Source organism: Gossypium arboreum, chromosome 1, assembly GCF_025698485.1.
Source record: "Gossypium arboreum isolate Shixiya-1 chromosome 1, ASM2569848v2, whole genome shotgun sequence".
NCBI lineage: Eukaryota > Viridiplantae > Streptophyta > Magnoliopsida > Malvales > Malvaceae > Gossypium > Gossypium arboreum.
Genome location: NC_069070.1, coordinates 112,658,750 through 112,674,129, shown reverse-complemented (window position 1 = coordinate 112,674,129; position 15,380 = coordinate 112,658,750). Strand labels below are relative to the sequence as shown.

The following is a 15,380-nucleotide window of genomic DNA, read 5'->3' as shown; positions in this document are numbered from 1 at the left end:
TCTTTGTCTGGTTTTCAATGCTTTTCCGCTTTAAATCAAGTATGGGCATTGTGAAAAGGAAAAGTGATGGACTTATTATGGGAAAAGTTTGTCTATAGAGCCGGTTTAATAGCAGAAGCTTTAGTCAGCACTCAAGCAATTAGATTTGCTCAAGAGATGGGTTTCGGTTTGTTGAAATAGAAGGTGATTTCAAGGTTGTGATAAAAGAAGCTTGAGACAACATGAATTGTCAGATCGATGATCAGTAATGTAATATTATTTGGAAAATGAAATAATTTTTTCTAGATTTTGAAATAAAAAATAATTTTATAATTTATAAGCATCCAGAACATCAAAATAATTTTATAAAAAATTCAGTAGTTTGGAATTTTAGACTTAATATTTTTTTTTCTATATTTTTAACGGAAATTTGGATTAGGCAAGGAAATCACAGAATGATAGTATTAGCAGTAAACTGATAAAAAAGTTAGTGCAAACACTAAAATGATAATTTAACTCTAATACAAGGATGAAAAGAGGAATTAAGCCTAAACCCTATATTCAAAGTGGGGCATTCAACTAAAAATGGATCAGCATGTAGCATGGGAGACGTCATCCCATATTTGTCAGCCAAGCATTAGTTCGATTTTGGTATGCCACTAATTAACCCACCTCTTCTTCAATTTCATCCTTTTTGTTTTTCTATTGGACCCCAAATTCCAATAATCTAAAAAAACAAATAATAATTCATTTTCACCCATTGCAATTAAAACACCCATCTTTTTGTCCCCCCATTTACTTAACACAAATCTTTTCATTTGTACCAATATCCTTTGTATTTTTTTCCCATTAGTCAAACCTTGACTAACATTTTTACAAATTAAATCATCTACCAAACCGTTTCTTTAAATTTTATAAACAATTAAATTCGTTACAAAAAAAGTTTAACTATGCCCTCACTCCCTATATGTTTTGGAATTTTCAAATTCAATCACTCTATATATAATTCTCCTCTACTTATCTAATTAAAAAAATTGAAGTTCAATTAATAATATTATCATTGTATTTACATTAAATTTGAATATTTAAATGGCCAATTTAAAAATTAAAATTAAAAAGTTCAAAAATAGAAAGACTGAGGCCATAATTAGACCTAAAGAACAGTTAAAAATATAAAATAAAAAAGGTATAAATAAGTTTTAGTCAACAAATTTAATAAAAAGTAATAAAGGAAGCATTAAATTTATTATGTGTAACGACCCGCATGATGATGAGCGTGACAACAACATCTCATCATTAAATTTCATAATTGTTTTTAAAATAAACCACCAACCCCATTTTAAAACCCCTTACGTACGGCACCGTTTCCTTAATCACAATATTACTAACTAATTAAACACCCTTTACATTAAACCCTGCAATCAACTATAAATACAGCTTTCGGCCTCCTCCATTTTCCCACATTCTGCAACCATTCTTTTCTGATTAAAAAGCAAAAAAAAAAAAAAAACAAAACCAAACTTCAAACAAAAGGGAATTTTCTTGTCATAATTTTCTGAGGAATTCATCGATGGCAACCAAAGTGTATATTGTGTATGTAGTTTAATTCTATTTCCCTCTTCTTAAATTTTGAAAAAAAATTATTTTTTTTTTTTTTTTGGGGGGGGGGTGTGGGGTTTGAAATGCTGTTTGATTGTGATGCTTGATTGATTTTTTTATTACTTCAGTTGAGTTGAGATTTGTGATTTTTTTCCCTTTTTTTTAGCTTTCTTTTGATTTAATTTTTTAAATTAGTTTATTGCTTTGAGTTGATTCTGCTGAACTCGGTTTTTCTTTTCTGTATTTATAATTTAACGGAAAGTTTGGAATTTCAATTAATCTTACAATAATTAGAGTAAGATTTAGTTCCCCAAAGTATAATTTCTGGAGCTGGAAAAATGCGATTTTTAATCATTTGAGTTTGAAATTAATTTCAAGTTGGATACCGGAGAAATGCAATATCAATTGGTTTTTGTTTATCGGCTGTTGATTTTGGAGTCAATTAGTTAAGAAATAACCATAGACGTTACGATGTCAGTAGTTTCAGATTCTTTTTCATCTAATTTTTGTTGGTAATGGGATTAATTTGGCTATTTTATGAGGCACAATCAAAAAGGTCAATCAGATTAAAGCTGTGTTCAATTTGGTTATGTTTGTTTGAATTGATACATGGGAAAACTGATTAGGAAGTAGAAAAGGAAATGAGCCTATCAAGGACAGTTTTTTAGTCAGTAAACCATGAACTCTTAACTGGATCTGTTTTGCATATTTTATTAAACCATGATTTAATTGTTTGCTATTTGTTGGAAAACTTACATGTTGCATATAGATTTGGGTTGAGAAAGGCTATGTTTTATTGTTCTAGTTGGAGATTTAGCTTCTAAAATTATTATGCTGTCGGATTAATTGTTTTTTTTTTCTTAAATGTCTGCTAGTATTTGTATTAAAGATGAAACTATGTTTGCATTATGCATTAACTAGCGATTTTTGTACTGCTCTCTGAGACGACGTGGTAACTAAGACATAACCTGTGTAAGGAACTGAATTTGTTGAACAATAATATGGAGACAGGTTGTCGGTTTTAGGGGGGTGGGAGTGGGGATCTAGTTCTGTATTTGCCGACATATTTTTGAGTTTTAGATGAATCAAGAATGTCCTCACAACTATTCCCTATATATATACTTGAGTCAATGTCACTTAGTTGCAGTTGCTACTGTCCTTATCTGTACTTGTTTGTGAGGTTCCTCCAAGAGCAAGTTTAAACAGGGCTCAAGTGGAGTCAGCAATTTATTTTATTTGGGGCCAGAGCAAGTTCTTAAGAAACTAAACCTATCTGAGATTCTGAATGGTGGGGCTAAGGACATTAGATTCCATCATTATTGTTTTGAATTACAAAATCGTATACCATTAGCAATGTTTTTTAGTATGACCATATATTAGACTTACATTTGGCATGTTATTGAATTACTATATTACTATAGATTGTATGCACTTTGGATATCTCTGGATGCTTTTGTTGTATGCTTATTCTTTACTCATATGCATTCTTGGAATTCAAAAGCAATGACATCTGTAGGTATTGACATAAGATAAATTTCTTGGCACCATCTGCAAGCGACATCTGACATTAGTTTATTATAGAAATGACCGAAACTATTCTCCCTTGTAACAAGGTATCATGTATGGCATAGCATGCTCTCTTCAGGGGTGATTAGTTATATACTATGCAGTTGTCATTATGCACTCAATCTGCTAGTTTAATACTGGTTGCTTAATTTTTTTGGTTTTATTCTGGTATCCTAGTTTGTGGCAGCTTTCACCTTAGAACTCTTTGCCCTGTGTTATTGTAGATGAATACTGATGTATGGTAAGATGGGCAGACAATTTTTGGTTGGTTCATAGTTTTTCTGTTTTCTGACCCCTTATATGTCCCTTTCTAGAATTTTCCTCTGCCACAAATTTATCCTGGCATTGATCTTCAAGCTCCCCTACTCTTTGGGTCATGTATCTGCCCATGATTGATGGTCTAGTGTATCTCCATTTTTCCTTAAAATAGTTATCAAAATTGAGTTTTATGAGCCAGCACACTAAATGTTGAACTGTGATATAGCTTTTGTGTGATTTTAACTTAGACTTCAACACTTGCTGATTGGTGGTTTATTGTAGCTTGTTCATCATGATTGCACAAAGTTGTATGATGTTGTGATTGGCAGTTTGTCGTGTGAATCAAACTAAGTGGTCCAGTTGTGTCTTAAATTTAGTTAAACTTTTTGACCATACTATTTTTTGATGATAGCCTAATGACTCGTTGTCGAGCCAAAATTTCATGACCATAATGTATAATATAATTCGTGAAAACTGCTATGTCCTTTTTATTACCTGGAAACATACATTGGTTTCAATTATTATATTTCTTGGTTCAATCAAGTTCTTTTTTGTATTTATTATTTTCATTAGAATACTTTTCTCTTAGCCTCGGTTATGCTTAATCCTTTTGCAAATATAGTGTCTCTTTTTATTGGAACTTCTTTTGTTCCTTCTTTTTTAAATAATTTTTGATCAAAACTTCTCGCTGATGTTATAGATACTATTCCATGTATGGACATGTGGAAAAACTAGCAGAGGAGATAAAGAAAGGGGCAGCATCTGTTGAAGGTGTTGAAGCGAAACTATGGCAGGTAATAATTTGTAGCATGCTGCTGTGGTTGAAATACCTGCTTTCTTTATAGTAGTCTAGATAACCTAAAAGCAATGAACAGTTTATTTATGGATAAGGAAGGTGAAAAGAGATTTTAAAATGCAATCTATTGGTCCTATTCTCCAAAGGTTTCAAGGTTGGTAAATTGTTTAGAATGTCTGGTCACAAGTCATTAACTAGGCTTTGGTCTCATCTGTTTCATACTCGATTGCAATGTATATATTTTCCCCAGCCTCCTTTTCTAATGCTTCTGTTCTTCTCCATCAAGCTATATTTTACTTAATTAGTGCTTTTTAAAAGTTTGTCATTTTGCTGTCTCCTTTTGAGAACCCTTGACCATTTTCCCTATAAGAGATCTTAATCAGCTATCCCATATCTTATTGCCCATTAGTTATTTGAACATCTTGTGGTTTCTTGGTTTGATATTCTTTATTGATGAAATCTTTACAAATATGCTTTGTTGTTGCATTGAACCTCCTTGATTTGATTCGTTGCCTTCCATTTTTTTAACCAAGTTTTGTAAAGCTCTGCTGTTGCAAATATATATATAGATAAGAAGCTTCACAAGATTTATTTGTTAGGCAACATTCATAGAATTGATAAAGTAAATGAAGTAACTGTGGCATACATTTGGTACAGGTCCCTGAGACTCTGTCAGATGAGATTCTTGGAAAGATGAGTGCACCACCAAAAAGTGATGTACCGATCATTACACCACATGACCTTCCTGAGGCTGATGGGTTTATTTTTGGCTTCCCAACAAGATTTGGCATGATGTCTGCCCAATTCAAAGCATTTATGGATGCAACTGGTGGTCTATGGAGAACTCAGCAACTTGCTGGAAAACCTGCTGGGATATTCTATAGCACTGGATCTCAAGGTGGCGGACAAGAAACTACACCGTAAGTTCTTATATCAGCATCATATGATAGACTTACGACAACCAAATATTAAATGGAACAGCTATGAAAACCTAACTTGTATCTTTTCCAAATTAATCACAGGTTGACTGCAATCACTCAGCTTGTTCACCACGGGATGATTTTTGTTCCCATCGGATACAGCTTTGGTGCTGGCATGTTTGAGATGGAGCAAGTGAAGGGTGGAAGCCCTTACGGTGCAGGAACCTATGCTGGGGACGGAACAAGAATGCCATCCGAACTTGAGTTCGCGCAAGCTTTCCACCAAGGGAAGTACATTGCCGGAATCACAAAGAAACTCAAGACAGCTGCCTGATTTCAAATTACTACAGGAAAACCACAATTTGTCCTTTTGATTTTTTTACTTTCTAGAATTTCAGTTCTCTATATTTTACAAATATGAAAAGAAAGCAATAATTCATGTCCCGGTACATGCTTGTACGTGTGTTACACCTTACATTGGTTTCTGATTTATGGTAAGTTTGGTGATTTATTAAATGTCAAATTGTGTATTAACATAGGCTTTTGTTTTGTTTGGGTCCTTGAGTTGGAATTGCAATGTTCAATTATATTCCCCACTTTTTATGCTATTACAAGTGGTTGCCTTTTTTAGGGACCCTTATGTAAATGGCTGTGGGGAGCTTTTGTAAGACCAAACCGATAGAGATGTCCACCAATTTCCCTACTTAAAAATACCTATATCCACCTAACATTTTCTTTCTGCTTCAGAATTATCAAATTTTGATGACCGATAGAAACCTACTATTTAGGTATACGCACACTATTTGCATTTTGGACGGAACAGAGTCGGCGTTTCGATGAAGTGACATACGACGTCACGATGTATTCTCACATAAATTGAATTTTTTCTTTCAATTAAGTTTTGATTATTCTTTTTAATCGAACTTTGATTAATTTAAGACATTTTAATCATATTTGACCTTTAAATTTAGCCTATAAAAGGGCCTTAGTAACTCTAGAAATGTTGATAAAAAATACAACATAACACGATTAAGAAATAACTTTAATAGAGCTTTAAGAGAATTTTATGTTTCAGCCAGAGGACTTTGTATTTTGAGTTCAGGGTTTGTTTTTTTTATTATTTCTATCTTGTACTTTTCAAATTATTTTCTTCTCATTTGTGAAGTCTCTTTTACTCATGATTTTTTATACACTAAATTGAGGGTTTTTTATGTAAATATTTATGTGTTCAATTTTCTTTATTCTTCTTGTTCGTTATTTATATTAATGGATCCCCAATATATATATATATATATATATTATCGAATTTATTCTAGAGGACCGCATAGGCAAAGGTTTGATAAAATTGCTTTTAAACCTTTCATATTTGTTGCTTCATTTTAGTGGAATATTATTTTCCAACACATCTTAATACATGAATTTGTTTTATTTGATTGGGTATTATTTTTAACATGTCGTAATACATGTATTAGTAATGAATTACTTTCACTTTGTCACGAAATGGGAGGAAATTTTTTAACTTATTTTAAGTAATTTTTATTTAGAAAAATAAGAAACAAGAACTCATCATTTTAATTTTAATTTTGTACTGATTATTATTAAGTTATGCCAAATCATTTTAATATTTATGTATGAATTAAGTCTTCTTATGTTCATACACTAAATAACCTAACAAGTTATAGCCAACAAAATGATAAATTTGGTGTTTTGGCACTAAAATTTATAATTTAATTTTGATTTTAATTTTTTTGTTTCATCTGTACTAAAGATATTTATAGTTCAAGAAGGATCAAATTTGTATTAAACTTGGATCTCATGTCAATAAACATTTTGTTTATTTAGATTTGACCTGATTCAAAATGTAGATATTTCTCTTTCATGTAGTTTAACAATCTCAGAAAAACCTTCGAACTTTAGTAACTAATCTAAGCATTAAACAAATGATTATTTCAGGTGAAGGAGATTCACCGATGACTAAAAGTTACTTAGATTTTATAAACTAAATTATTCGAATTTGAAAATGAATATTAGATATAAATTCAATATAAAACAATGAGGAGAAAAGAAAACAAAAAATGATGAGAAATAAAAAGTATATGTAAGGGAGCTTTGAAGACAAGTTACTTCTTTTTTGATGAAATGAATTATGTTCCAAAATGATGGGTTTAACATAAAATATTTTAGCTTTCAAGTGGCATAAATACTCTGGAAAAATAGCTTAATTATTGTAGTAGGAAGGGATATTATATCATATCAAAAGCCCTAACTAATTAACATTAAATTTGGACAGCTCAAATATAAAATGCTTGGAATTAAATTTTAATAGTGGGGCTTACATTTTATGACTCCTCTTTCATCAATTCCAAGCATTTTAAATTTAAATCTAGCCTATATCATTCTTTATCAATGAGTAAAGTGAAACAACATTATAACCACGGGAGTTAGGTGAGATGATAAGAGTCTCTCCTACCTTAACTAGTGGTTGAAGGTTCAATGGAGTAGTTTTAAAACTTGTGGCCAGCGTCTACCCCCTTAATGGGCCTACATAATGCGAATGATTAGTTATTAGGTACATTATAGATAAATACTTATCAATTAGCTTGATTTCTAATTTTTTAGGGGACCTAACGTAAAACGGATAGCGTTATCCAACGAGTAAAACAAAGAACTAATTCTTCATGTATGCAAAAAAAAAAAAAAAAGACTCCATAAATTCTTATGAAAGACTAAAAAAAATTTTTTTTAGCCATAATGATAAATTTAGTATATTTTGTCAATTTGATCCTTTCTTTCACTTAAATTTAACTATTAAGGTATTATTCAAGAGATTTGAAGATAAAAACAAGATTCTCACATTTAAGTATATTTCCATTAAGGGTTTTAATGAATAAAGACTTAAATAAAGAATACTAATTGACATATTAGGCCCCCAAAAAACAAAAGAGTTGGAAACAAAAATGAAAACTTGTTAAAGAGATATGACAAATATAGACTACTAAAAGTAAACCTAAGAAATCTTGGGGATCACATGGAAGACTATGAGATGAGCAATGATCAATGCCTAGATTCTTTCATTCTGGTACATATAATATTATTGTCATTGTTCACTAAAGTTAATGTTAGTTGAAATTTTAATTTTTCAACTTTATAAAGTGAATTGATCATCAAAGAATACTGATCCCAAGGAACTGTACAAGATATGTTTACAAAGCTCTTTTGTAGCCAATGGGTGCAAAAGTTGAGGCCAACTAGAGTAGGAGTAAAGATATAATATAAATAATTTATTTAGTTTTTTTGAGATTATATATTTACATTCTTAGTGCATTTTATTCTTTACTTTGAAGAAAAAGAAAGAGTACAAAAGAAGATTATTAGATTGTAGAATCTCATAAAGTTCTTCATGATTAGTCTGTTATATATGTCAAGCTTTCTTCTTTTTTGGTCCTATAAATGGTAGGGTTTTCTTGGAAATTTTTAATTAGATTTGTTAATCATGAGGTAACCCAAAGATTTTCTTTCCCAAGCTATACAAATTTAAATATAAAAAATACACCCAATTCATACGTAGCCAAGTAATTCTACCCATATATTTACAAAGGTTTCAATTAACTTTATTTATAAATGTTTGAAAATGTGATAATAATACTCAAAAATAGTTTTATCGAGTAAAAGTATTATAGAGACTCTTATATTAAGAGTTAGATTACATTTTGTTTTCTTTACTAAAAAATGAATAAAATAATCATTATACATTAGATTAAAAAGTAAATTAGTCTTTCTGTTAAAAGTTTTTTTTTTTTCATTTCTATTGTTAAAAACTGGTTCATGTATGTCGACATGAAGTATATGGGACACACTATGTGTACTTGCTTAGTTATTCGATCAGCTACGCCAATTTTTAACAATAGAAATAGATAGAAATTTTAACTGAAAGGACTAGTTTGCTATTTGATTTAACGTCTACAGACTAATTTGTTCATTTTTTGAATAAATTAAATAAAATACAATCTATCTCTTAATACAAGGGCCTTCATGGTACTTTTATTGAGTTTTAAAGCATTCATGCTATATATTTTATTCTGAACTTGTGAGAAAAGATGTTTAGATGCTTAGCCTTCAAATGTATTGGTCGGTATATCTTATTCGAATAATAAACTGAAGTTATAAAATTGTTATTATTTAAATAATGACATATTAATTAAAATTATTGATGAAACAATAGTTAAAAAATATACTTAAGTTTTTAAAAGGTAATATATTTTAAATATTTTATGATTTAATTATATGAGATTAAAATTAATTTTTAATAAAAATAGTGAAGAATTTGACAATTATTTATAGTGTAAGTGTGAGTATAGGAGTGTTCTCTAGCCAATGTGAGATTAAAATTAACTTTTAGTGAAAATAGTGTAGAAATGAGCTATGGGAGTATTCTCTAGTCAATGTAGAATAAAAATTAACTTTTGAATGAAAGTAGTGAAGAAGCGAGCTACAAGTGTATTCTCTAATCAATGTGAGATTAAATTTAAATTTTAATGAAAATTGCGAAGAAATTACACTTACTTATAGGGTAAATGTATGGGAGAATTCTCCCATCAATGTGAGGTGAAAATTAACTTTTTAAGGGATTAAAATTAATTTTTAATGAAATAATGAAGAAGTGAGCTATAAGAGTATTTCATAGTCAATGTGGAAATAAAATAATTGAAAAGTGTGCTATGAGAGTATTCTCTAGTCAACATGGAATTAAAATTAACTTTTTTTAATTTTTAATAAAAAGAATCACTTATTTAAATTAATTGAGAATGAAAAAATAAAATAAATTGTAGTTTTAAGTTATTTCTAAATCAATTGAAATATCATTATTTCTCTTATATATATATATATATATGGTTATAAATGTTTTAAATAATAAGTTATTATATATGGTTATAAATGTTTTAAATAATAAGTTATTCTAGAAAGCTTATGAAATTAGTGATGAAATTTACACTTATTTATAAGGTAAGGGTAGGTTATGAGAGTCTTCTCTAATCAATGCATGATTAAAATTTAGTTATATAAAAAAATTACAACATGTCAATAAAATGAATATGCTATATGTCAAAAAATTAGGTGTCCACATCAACTGAAATTGTAGATCTTGAATGATAAATATGATTTCGGTGAAAATATTAATTTATATGGATTATATCAATGTGTTTCACCCAGTTTTGCTTGTACCGGCATGTACATAACCAATGAATTTGAATAAATGTTAAAAATATTATTTTAATTAAAATCAATTTCGTCAACTTAAATATGTCTATTGCGATAAAAATACATTATTTTAATTAAATCTAATTATAATATTAAAATATTAAAATAAAACTAGCATTCATGTTATTTTCTAATTAGTAAATAATTTTAGGATGTTGTATGCGATGGTGTTTGGGTGATAAATATTTATATCTGTGAAGATAAATATTTTATATTTAAAATTTATTTAATTAATAGTTATAAATAAATTTCATATGTATTAAATACCAATTAAAAAAATTTATCCATATGCTACCTTATTTTAAAATGCAAAAGAAGTGAACTTGGTAAACCACAAACATAAATAATAGATGTATTAATGATTTTGTGAATGTTAAAGCCATCCTCATTTTACATAAATTAATCCAACTCAATCAATAATTGATGAAATATAACTTAACTGTTAATCAGTTCTATCTCACTTTTCTTTTATAAATACTATTTTAATTTTTCATAATTAAAAGTTAACTTACTTAAAATCAGTATTTTAACAATTTGCATTAGCAAAAATTAACATTTTATATTCATGTATTTATTATGAATTTGATTAATTTTTATAAAGTATTGTAATATTAATATGATACTATAGTCATAATCTTAAAAAAAAAAAAAAGTAGTTTTGATGAAGAGGAGGTGGGAAGGCCACATATACTAATTATTATCTAGGATATTTTTTCACAAGAAAGCATTATTATCTAGGATATATAAATAATAAAGTGTTATTTCTTTACCTTCCAATGGAAGCTCTTCAATGTGACCACTCAATTGAAAAGCAAAAAGCATGAACTGATAGTATTTTTACATACATTCCTCCAATTCTCTTATATATACACCTTGATGCTATTACTGTGTTATTATATTATAAAATTGAAGGAATGAAAATAAATAAAATAAAAGGTGAAAGAGAGGAGGAGCTGGAGTGGGCCACCTTCTGACTTCCACTAACATATTCCAAACAAATAACAAAATCAAAAGTGAGATTTCCAATCAATTCACATTTCCCCCACATTTCTTTATTCAACATTTCAATTATTCTTTTCTCTTTTCTTTTTTACTTGTTAAATTAAAGGTAGTAGTGGCACCTCTATTCACAATGTTGGTAAACACAAAATTAATTTTAAAATTATAAATAAATAAATAAAGGAACAAAGGGTTCAATTTTTCTTTCTAAATTATTTCTTTCTTTTTTTTTTTTTTTGCCCTCTAAAATCAGCAACTATTGTTTAATTCTGAATTAATATTCCTAATCCAATAAAATAACCTCTCATCTCACAATAATTATTCTTCAATTATTACAAAAACAAATTAATATCAGTTTATATCTCATATGGTCCCCTTCAACAATGCCCAAATCCTTGCATCATTTTGCCTGTTGTTGGAACCTTGCTATTGCCCCCTCTTCTTTGAAGAGTCCTCTTCCCTTTTCTATCTTCTAATTTTCCTTTCAATTTTCCCTTCTTGGAGTCTGGACTTCTTTCCAATTTCATCCTTATCAATTATCATCCCTCCAACAACTTGTATCTAGGGTTTTGATTTTCCTGATAAGAATATACACTATAGTTTGCAGAGAATCTGTTCCATTTACATATAATATCTATGGACCCCCTTTTTTTTCCCCCACCATTTCAGTCATCTACCTGAAAGTTCCTCCAAATGTTGGTGTCCAGAAATCCACAGGCGACTCATTTGTCAATGGGAATGTGCTGGAGACTGGCACTAGGCATAGTCCTCGACTTCTTAGATCTTGTTTAGGTCCTTCTGCTGGGTCCTTGGACTTCTCAGGATTCTGCCATTAAAGATTATGAGATATCAACTCTATACCAATAACACCAAGAAAAATGTTGTATTAATAATATATTAATAGTACCTGTTGAGGATGTTGTATGGTGGCTTCATTTTTCATGTATGGGGTACTTAAAACCTGCTATAGGAAAAACGCAAAACCTTATCACAACACTGTTAATATTTTTATGATTTGCATAAAAGGGAATACTAGGTGGGGGTGTTCATGGAACTTACACTGACTTGTGCATGGAGGAATTTAATGTATTCGATGGCTTCAGATAGCACTGAGGCTGTATCCGTCTACAAATAAATAATTAAGAAAAATTCATTTAATTTGATTTCTCTGAAGACTGACGAACAGTAAAAAAAGAAAAGATGAAGAGAAAACTCACTTTTCCGAAAGGTGAAACCAATTGTTGGAGTGCAGTGATTCTGTCCCCCATCTTCTCTTTTCTCACCTATGATCAATCAAAGCTATTGAATGAAATTCTCATTTATATTTCTATCGAATCATATAAAACAAATTCAAAAAAAAAAAATCCTGTTGTGAAAAGTTTTATCAAAGTGATGGTACCTTAAAAGCTGGCATCGTTGATGGGGCTTCATTTCGAGGCCTTTTAGTAGAAGCGGGTTCGTTTCCACTTTTCTTCACCACAGTGCTCGTCTCCCGAACTTCGGATATATTCTGCTGACATATGAAAATTAAATAAATAAAAATTCTAACTACACATATATTCCAAACCCTAATATAGAAATAAAATGGAAGTAAAAGATTCTTCAATCCACTTTTTTTTTTTTTTCCGTGGAGGGGGGTTCACCTTTGGTTTTTCATCGAAAGTTCCTGTTTGAAATTGGGTTTGCAATGAGGGGAAAAACCCAGGCCTAACATGATCAGTCATGGAAGCTGCTGCTGCTGCAGATGGATTCCAAAACGGAGCATTGTTTGAGAAATGTAACTGACCATGGAGTTGTTGTTTTGGAGGTGAACTTCTTAAGAATTGTGGGACTTTGGACAAAGCATTAGGCAACAATTGATCATTAGTGTTCATTCCATAACTTGTAGGGGCGGCTGCTCCATATTGGTAATTCATTGAACGATTCTCATAAGAGGATTGTTGTTGTTGTTGTTGTGGTTGATTTTCTGACCCCAATAGCCCTTGCAGAATGGTTGAGGGACTCCCATACAAAGCTGTAGAAGAATCCATCTGGAAACTAGAAGGCAAGCTCTGGCAAGTCACAGTGCTATCACTGGAACTTCCATGGGGACTGAACTGAGATTGATCCAGTGAAAACCCTCTCCCGATTTGCTTTAACCCGGCATCCCCAGTAAACATTTTGTCTCTCCAATGAAGTTGAGACGATCCAATCCCACCTGTTTCTTGCTGTTGATGCTGATAGTTTGCATTTGAAGCATTCAAGTTATGATCTTGAAGCATCGACCTGAAACTAACCTCACTCTTATCCCCACGCCTGTTAAGAATACAAAAGAACATAACAAAAATTAAAACTTTAAACCGACAATAAACATATAAACATATCAAAGTATATTTTAAGTACTTACAGCAAAGCTTGGTTCCAATCCATGGCTTGAGAAGGAAGTCCTAAACCCATCATTTGTAAATCACTAGGTGGATGATGATGGTGGTGATGATGATGATGATGATCAGGTCCGAGTCCAACTTGAAGCTTTGGGTTATCATGGAAAACAACTGAACTGCCTGAAACTGATGAGACCGAATCCATTGGAGACCTTGCTGCTTTGATATCAACCATTTCAGTTGCCCAACCAAAGCTGTTATTAAGCCCTGAAGATGAAGAAGATGAACCAGCTGTCCTTGATGAATCCCACCAATTAGTTCCTGTATTAAACTCATCTGCCATGGCTATAAAACTCAGCTGCTGCCTTACAGTTGCTATGGTGAAGGACCTGTTTGATGGAGAGGCTTGTTTGAGGGGGGTTTTATGGTTGAATAAAATGATAGAAAACGATTTGCTGCATCTCAGGTTATATATATATAACCACACAAACATACACACCCAAAGCAGCCAAAGGATTAAACAGCTTAATTGGCAGTACTATAGTGAAACAAGTAACCAGGATGTGGTTGACATTTCTAGGGGTGATAAGACAAGGGGAAAGGTCATTTTGAAATTGAATTTTTTTTCCCTTCTGTTTTGGATTTAATATTTTAGATGCTTTATTAACTTTCTGTTAAAGTTTTGAAATTGATTTTAATATATATATATATATATATATATATATATGGTGCATAGTCATTTTTGTTATATATAGGAATTTTGATTTTCTCCTTTTTCAAAGTGTTTTTTTCATTACTTTATATGTAGGGTCTGCTTAATTTGCACAATTAATTCATACCAAAGATGACTTCTAAAGGAAAACACGAAGTTGAGCTAATTATAGACACCCACTATTTGATTTTAACATTACTTATATTTAACTTTTAAAATATAACATTACTAATATATGATATTGTAATTATATATATTATATTTTGAATTTTTAAAAATTAGAATGGTGTTTATATATATACTAATTAACTATATGTATTAATTAAATTATTTTTAATATTTAAAAATTATAACATTTCACAAAAACATAATTAAAAATTAAAACACAATAATATATATATATATATATATATATATATATATGTTTATTTTAAAACCTTTGATAGTTAAAATTACAATGATTTTCATTCTATAATAATTTAACTTTTCACAAAACTAATAAAAAAACATGTGGAAAAAATAAATTGGTACACCAAATGTTAAAAGCTTACAAACTTTACAAAAGAGACGCAAAAACGAGACATCCATTTATAATATTGTAAAGAAATAAATAAAATTGATTTTAAAGTTAAATAAAATTTGTTCCAAAAATTAAACCATAAAATCAAATTAATTTCATAAATAAATAAAATATTATTTTAATATTATAAAATGCTTGACGTGTGAATGAGATTGTCACCTTATCAACTTCTCTATTGGATCGATTCATAGTTTGCATGAAAACCTTATTCTTTTGGGTAATTAATTGATATAGTAAAGATAGAGTTTTTAAATTTTATAAGTAGGATTGGAAAATTACATCATTCGTATATTAAATAATAATTTTATTTATGTTAAAAATATTAGGGAAAAACACAATATTTCATATA

General features: G+C 29.9%; 2 protein-coding genes across 3 annotated transcripts; one reads left to right on the top strand and one right to left on the bottom strand.

The window, feature by feature from the left end:
* Positions 1–1,416: 1,416 nt before the first annotated feature.
* LOC108480237 (probable NAD(P)H dehydrogenase (quinone) FQR1-like 1) lies at positions 1,417–5,634 on the top strand. Its single transcript, XM_053030483.1, has 4 exons — positions 1,417–1,572; positions 4,103–4,196; positions 4,856–5,118; positions 5,221–5,634. Exons 1-4 carry the CDS (start codon positions 1,550–1,552, stop codon positions 5,450–5,452), a joined length of 612 nt encoding a protein of 203 aa, XP_052886443.1. The 5' UTR covers positions 1,417–1,549; the 3' UTR covers positions 5,453–5,634.
* Positions 5,635–11,516: 5,882 nt separating this feature from the next.
* LOC108482124 (transcription factor bHLH123-like) lies at positions 11,517–14,372 on the bottom strand. 2 transcript variants are annotated; one of them, XM_017785233.2, is made up of 7 exons: positions 13,763–14,372; positions 13,020–13,671; positions 12,776–12,886; positions 12,594–12,659; positions 12,436–12,501; positions 12,284–12,337; positions 11,517–12,202 (listed from the first exon to the last, which is right to left on the bottom strand). In XM_017785233.2, the coding sequence occupies exons 1-7, from the start codon at positions 14,230–14,232 to the stop codon at positions 12,050–12,052; spliced, it is 1,572 nt and encodes a 523-aa protein (XP_017640722.1). In that variant the 5' UTR covers positions 14,233–14,372; the 3' UTR covers positions 11,517–12,049. The 2 variants fall into 2 exon arrangements, with proteins under 2 accessions (XP_017640722.1, XP_017640720.1); XM_017785231.2 differs by having other exon boundaries at positions 12,284–12,340; positions 13,763–14,366.
* Positions 14,373–15,380: the final 1,008 nt, after the last annotated feature.

Bases quoted from the DNA above. Each gene is read 5' to 3' on its own strand.
- LOC108482124 (XM_017785231.2), bottom strand. From the start codon at position 14,232: ATGTTTGTGTGGTTATATATATATAACCTGAGATGCAGCAAATCGTTT. The intron at 13,672-13,762 runs GTAAGTACTTAA...TATTCTTAACAG, and splicing joins GATTGGAACCAAGCTTTGCT to GCGTGGGGATAAGAGTGAGG. The intron at 12,887-13,019 runs GTGAACCCCCCT...ATATGTCAGCAG, and splicing joins CTTTCGATGAAAAACCAAAG to AATATATCCGAAGTTCGGGA.
- LOC108480237 (XM_053030483.1), top strand. From the start codon at position 1,550: ATGGCAACCAAAGTGTATATTGT. The intron at 1,573-4,102 runs GTATGTAGTTTA...CTGATGTTATAG, and splicing joins GCAACCAAAGTGTATATTGT to ATACTATTCCATGTATGGAC. The intron at 5,119-5,220 runs GTAAGTTCTTAT...AATTAATCACAG, and splicing joins GGCGGACAAGAAACTACACC to GTTGACTGCAATCACTCAGC.